Source organism: Odontesthes bonariensis, chromosome 4 (genome assembly GCF_027942865.1).
Source record: "Odontesthes bonariensis isolate fOdoBon6 chromosome 4, fOdoBon6.hap1, whole genome shotgun sequence".
Classification (NCBI taxonomy): Eukaryota; Metazoa; Chordata; class Actinopteri; order Atheriniformes; family Atherinopsidae; genus Odontesthes; species Odontesthes bonariensis.
Window position 1 is genome coordinate 12,503,035 of NC_134509.1, and position 6,540 is coordinate 12,509,574.

Below are 6,540 nucleotides of genomic sequence, written 5' to 3' on the forward strand. Positions count from 1 at the left end.
ATCTAGGTAGGGTATGTTCACTGCTCTCCATTCACTTCAGGTGTTGCATACACGTCACCTTTGACAACCACATCTTGTCCACAATATCAAGGTGCCAGACTGGACTCCTTGACCTTAGAGTTTGACCTGTAATTCATGAAGGAGCGAGGAGAAAGATAGTCTCTCAGATTGTGCTTCGCCTGATCAGTAATACAAATGAAAAATTTGGGTGCAAGAGCACAGGAAAGAATTAGGCACTTTAAACTGTTTGCATAACGAGCACCTTCTCAGTGCAGTGGTTCTCTTCTTTTTAATCACCTGCACTCTCCAGACCACCTACACCCTTCTTCATGATCAGATACAGGACCGACGGGCTGATGTATGATCCGAGGAATTAATCTGCTAAGCCTGATTGCCATTACCGCCATGCGATTATGCACCTTGATTACCGAGCCCACCCCAAGGACCATGACGTGCCCTGGTGCACATTTGAAAGGTGCGCATAAAATTATGTGGTGATTACCCCACAATAGATCAATTCACATACGAATGAGACTGTGTGGCCATATAGACTGTCTCAAGTAGGACTGTGATTATTAATAGGTACTTGAGGTGACCTGATATCTGAAGCTTGAAGCACTAAAACTGCCTGTGATCTTTCATATGAGCAAATAAATTCATTTTCATACATTCTGAAAGTCATTATTGGATTATTGTTGTAGAGGGAGAATTGTTTGGAGTTCAAGCATGCATAAAAGGGTTGTTGGGCTCTTCACAGACAACTGGAGCTGTACTTGTCGCTCTTGAGGGAGACTTCAGACATTTACCAATAGCACAGTTGTGGATGGGCTTGACACGAAGGAGGATGATATGCTTACTTATAAGCCCCATAGCTAAAAAATAGTTTTCAAAGAATTTTTAAGAAAAAGACAATATATTGACTTGTGGTCAGTTTTTTGGGATTTGCATGATGCACAATAAATTTTTAAAATAACAAAAAAAATACTTTTGTGTGCCAATCAAAAAAGCATGTGCTTATGAGTATTGAACATGTAAGTACACATCATTCTCTAGTGACACTTATTCTTCGAAATTAGTCGCATTTAATCCCTCACTGTGGGTTTTTTTTTAAAGATTTTCTAAAAATCCCATCCTGAGCCAAAGTATTAATTTGGTGCAGCAGATAAATAGTCCAGTCTACTTATCCAGAAGCAATCCCTCATCAAGCGATTAATTCGATGAGACAATGCAGAAGTTAAATCACATCTCTTCATGGTTTTCTCCTTGGTTGGATATGGAATATGTTAGTCATACAGACATACTGCCTCAAATAAACCCTTCACTGCAACAGTTCTAATGTTAACATATTTGCATTCGTAATGCCCTGGCAAAGATTTAATGGACTTGATATGCCACCATTCACAGTGATCCCTGTTCTTAGAAAGCATGGTTCTCAGTGCCCGCCCTGCACAATTACTTAATGGCTTCAGCTATTTTGCATATCTACAGGAGTAACAAAACCCATAAATGTCAGCCAGTAGAAAAGTACTGATTTATGTCTTTTGTCTCTATCAAGGCTTTAGTTAGGAGGGTTTACAACATGCTGAACATATTGAGTAAATACAGCACTGCTAAAAGCGCACTCTTATGTTGTAGATACATAAAGGACCATTTACTGTATGCAAATGTGAATTAGAGCTTACAAATCCACAATTGCAGGAATTCCATCAGTAGCCAGAGTTCAATAACTCTTCAGTCTTCAAGTGTGTGGATAATGGTCACTGTGACTGCACATCACTGCAATTCAAAATCTCATCCATCCAGCGCTGGACAATGTTAGCCACTGAAATAACATAGATAAGGGAGTGTGTGTCGATGCTGGTAGAGCTCTGTGCTATTGTACAAGTCGATGAGTGATAGACAGGAGTGGATGGGTACGTACTATTCACAGTCGTCCATGTGGCAGCTTGCATTTTCACATTGGTACAGTATGTTTGTCAGCTTTAGACAACGCAGACACTTACGCACTGCCGTGGGCAAGAAATATAGTGTTCTGCCAGCCAACTGCGTCATGGGCACATGCATGTCCTACGTATCACCGCGGAGTCCCTCACATATACATGTCTGCATGATATACAGTGGCATAATGTATTAGCAACTTGAAAAATCATGCACGCAACAGACAGCAACACGGGGACCCCACTCGAAGTTGAAAAAGCAAGTCTAATGTTATCTTTTTGTCAAATTAGATGTAAATGAGTGCTAGTCAATTTTCTTTCCAATCTAGCTGCATGTAGTACAGAGTTTGCTGATGTCGGAAAAAAAAAAGGCTTTAACCAGAAAAAGAAGCAAAGGCTCACACTGCCTCGCACAGAGATCATTAACTGCATTTACAAGAATGCAAGGGCAATTTTGACAGGAGACTTCATTTTTCCACATCCTTCGAAAGGGAAAATAAATGATGATAGATCAGACTCGTTTTAAACAAATGAGTGGAAATTAAAATCTTTTTGTGTCAAATATGGATGATTGAATGAACAAAGGAATGAATGAAGTGAGAGCTTCAGATCATATCACTGACATGGCAGGGAAATATTCTGTTTAACAAGATTACCATGGTGTTCATCCATGCACTTAGATCAAGAGAAAATCTTTGAAGCCTGAAGAATTCACTTTAATGTGTCTGAGCCTTGTGAGTCATAGGCAAAACTGTGATGTCTAATGTTAGGGCTACAGTGCGGTGCCACAGGTGGCCTGTTATAATGTGTATTTTCGGAAGTGACACTCTCATCTCGGTGCTCCCATGGGGGGGTCTCAGCGCTGTGTCACACAGATTGGGTGAAGTGAGAAAGGAAAATCAGTTTGATCTTTCCAAATTATACACAAGAAACGTGCAACTTCCAGAAAATGTTTATTTTATTCATAAACTTTTCATAAAAATAACAACATCAATATTGATTTTAGTATTGTAGAAACTGCCTATGTACAAAATCTTTACTTCAACAGTTAATATAACTTAAGGCGAGTTAAATGACTTTTTTTCCCTTTTTTTTTTCAGTATCCAGTGATCATTTTACCCAACGTTTTTATTAATCAATTTTTGCTAAAGTGAAGATTTCAGCATAAAGAACCTCCAGCAAGAGATTCCCGGAAGTCAAAAGTCTTTCATCCACAAGGTAAAGTTTACATAAACTCGCAGCAATGTGTGCTACCTGATTACTTAGAAGCAATGTTTTTATAATTTGCTAGTAATTTCCAGCGTGGTTTAACATAATACTGTACAAACTGTAAAATATTTTTTTGTCAAAAAATCTGTACCTCAACTAGAGTACATTCCCTTTTAAATCTAGATCAACATTCAGTGAAATATCCCTCATCATACCAGCAACGGGACGATGTGCGAAAATGCTTTCAATATCAAATTGTCACATTTAAAATATTGTGTTACCAAACAATAGCCCTCAAAAAACCATGACATTGTTTATGGTTGATAATACATTTCACCTTCGAAAGGACGCTAGAATATGATCATTGCAAAATATACAGTTATCTATAAAAATACAAAGAAGTACAGTGTTACAAATATATTTATTTCCCATTTATGATATATCTTTCACAACTGTAATAATCCAAACAATTGTAACACAACACAAAGACCAATGACAAAAACACTGACGGCAAAATGATAAGAAGATCAACAAACACTAAATTGATCAAAGATGGACAGCTTTATGGTAAAAAAAACCATAAATGTGTTAGCCTACATTCATGTCAAAAACCTCCACTTTGATGTGAAGGAGGACCTTGACAGTGGTTGATACTCCGGTTAAAGGGAAAAATAACTGACATAAACATGCATTTTAAGAAACATAGTCCAAACCATTGCTCTAAGAATGCTAAAAGCAGAAAATAAGAATCTTAAATGGAGATAATAATCTTTAAGTGCAATCCATCCATGCTCAGCGGCGAATGGAGGTCGGAGCTGTCCGTATGAAGAGGTGCTGAACAGCAGTCATGCAGTGCAGAGCAGAGAGGTTTGGCTCCACTGAAAGTAACAGCAACAAGTCATTGTTGATCTGTTTACTGACTTTTACAACTTATATGTGGTTGCATAAAGTCAGCAGCAACAGGCAATAAGGCCGAAGCAGTCCTCTTCCCCCCCTCTGCTCCCCATAAACGCTAATACTTGCAAAACCTCTGAGGTTAAGCATTGGCTTGCCAATCAAAACCAACCCAGACATCAACTTGGAGTCAGCTGGCTTATCTTCCAAGACGGAAAGATCCCAAAAGGCCCTACTATAAGTGTGTGGACACACAGCCTCGTCTTCAAATCCCCTCGGGGAGAGTGAATGGCCATGTCCCGTTGGTCACCTGTGGCTTAATTTCCATTTTCTCCTTCTGTTTCAGATGTACGCGTCCATGCCGTTTTCTCTCGTCGCTGCGGGCGAACCGTTTGCCGCACACGTCGCAGGAAAACGGCTTCTCCCCCGTGTGAGTCCTAGTGTGGGTGGTAAGGTGATCACTACGGCTGAAACTGCGCAAACAGATGCGGCACTGGAAAGGTTTGTGGCCCGTGTGGATACGAATGTGCCGGTTGAGCTCGTCCGAGCGGGAGAAGCGCCGGTCGCAGCTCTCCATCGGGCAGGTAAAGGGTTTCTCTTTGGCTGAGCCGTGAGAGGCAGCGGGGCTCTTTCTGGCCCTGGGGGGCTTCGTCACACGGTTGGTGTAACTTTGCGAAAATGAATCAGGCAACAAAGAAGAGTACAGAATGGAGTCTATGGTGCTCGGCAAAGCTGGTGATGCGTACAAAGTATCGCACTGGTTAGATGGCTGTGGAGGCTCGGGGAAGGGTTTCAGGTTAGAGGAGAGGCCCATTGGTGGTGGTGGTGGGAGGTAATTGTTGTACAGGGGACTAGAGTAGCTCTGAGAACAGGTGTCAGAGAAACATGGCTCCTGCTTGATTCCCCCCTCCACTTTAAACTCCATCTCTGGATTGGGACATATTGGGGGAAATGTGTCTAAAAGGTCCTTCACGTCCATTTGCTGGTCAGGGGGGAAATCACTTGACATCGGAAAGGTCTCTGTCTGGAAACTCGTCTCCAAACAGTCAGACTTACTAAATGTTCCCCACTCGTAGCAGCTGCTTTCAAACTCGTTCTTGATCACGACGGGGAAAGAGGCAGCTTCTGACTTTGGTTCAGTCTTCTTCTGGTTTGGAGCTCGGGAGGAGCCGAAGCTAAGCTGGGAAGTGGACGGGTCTTGGGCCTGGCTGCCGGCCTGATCATCCGTATACCTCGGGCAGGTCTGATCTGGAGAATATACATGATGGTTAGGTCCCGGGCAGGTGTACGTTTGCCTTTTGGCACCAGAGTCTCCGAAAGCATTACTGCTCTCCAGAGGCGCAGGCGATGGATAAGTTTCCCGACTGTTGCCGCTCTCATGCACTTCTAAAAGTGGCACTGTCGATATACCAACAATCTCAGTGATCATACTGAGAAGTGTCTCCGTGCTGCACGGCGCTCCTTGAGATGCCTCAACATAGAAACTGCCGGAGTAGGCGAGCGAGGAGGGGGTGTAGGTGTCTTTTGGGCACTCGCAGGGGTTAAAAGCGAATTCCGAGTTGGACGCCTCGGTTTTGAGGGTTGCAGGAGTTCCTTCTGTTGAATTAGAAAAGAAGAGAACTTTGTCACCGCGAGTGTCGCAAAACAGTGCAATTTAAACGAAGGAAAAACACATCTGCGTTACATAAACATTCACGCGCATTTTGACTCAGAGATTCCTTCAAATAAAACCAAACTGCACAGAAAGCGTTGTCCCTATCCTTCGGTGCTCCGATTCGACATGTCTATATAGTCGTGCATGCAGATTAATCGACTGTGCAAACATGCCAACTCACCGTGGCCAAACTGGGCAGGTACCCCCCGCTCTGCATCGACATACATCTCCTGGGTGTCTTTCCGCGCACTGTTTTCCATTCCCAAGGAAGAAGTGTTGCAATTCTCAAACTGAGGGTAAAAAGAATCTTTCGCATTCAAATCCATATTGTTCAACATAATGATACACTCAGAAGTCCGTTTCTTCCAGTGGCAATAAAAAGGTAAAAGGGGAAAACAAATTATGCAGATGAGATTTTTCTTTCAAACCCCCTTTTGATGGTTTCCAACAAATGATCCAAAGTAGTCTTTGTCAAAAGGATTTTTTTTTTGTGTGTCTTTTTTAAAAAGAAGAAAATGTAAGGTATTCCTTTTCGTCTCTGCTCCTCGGTAGGTATTTGCTTGCTGTGGATTTCACATCAGCGACTTCCCCTTTCTCTCCTTATATACACTTTGGCAGCTCCCTCGGCCCTCCTCCCCATTCATCAGCTCCAGTGAGAGGATTCCCCGCTGCGTGTAAACTTCATGCCCATATATGGACAGAGGATGTGACGGAGTCCCCTTCCCCCGCCCCCTCCCAAAAAATATCCTCCTTTCTCTCCATACAGGAGAGATGGAGTCTGACGTTGCAACAAGTGGTGACCAGTGTTGGTTGATATTTCCTTTCTACAATCTTTCTCTTTTTCTA

At 42.4% G+C, this 6,540-nt stretch overlaps 1 protein-coding gene across 1 annotated transcript; it reads right to left on the reverse strand.

Moving 5' to 3' along the window:
* Positions 1-2,877: 2,877 nt before the first annotated feature.
* LOC142379282 (uncharacterized) lies at positions 2,878-6,319 on the reverse strand. Its single transcript, XM_075464414.1, has 2 exons — positions 5,876-6,319; positions 2,878-5,636 (listed from the first exon to the last, which is right to left on the reverse strand). The coding sequence occupies exons 1-2, from the start codon at positions 6,030-6,032 to the stop codon at positions 4,306-4,308; spliced, it is 1,488 nt and encodes a 495-aa protein (XP_075320529.1). The 5' UTR covers positions 6,033-6,319; the 3' UTR covers positions 2,878-4,305.
* Between the last annotated feature and the right edge of the window lie 221 nt (positions 6,320-6,540).

Excerpts from the sequence above, each read along its gene's own strand:
- LOC142379282 (XM_075464414.1), bottom strand. The coding sequence starts at position 6,032 with ATGTTGAACAATATGGATTTGAATGCGAAAGATTCTTTTTACCCTCAG. Across the intron at positions 5,637-5,875 it reads ACCTGCCCAGTTTGGCCACG|AAGGAACTCCTGCAACCCTC; the intron begins GTGAGTTGGCAT and ends CTAATTCAACAG.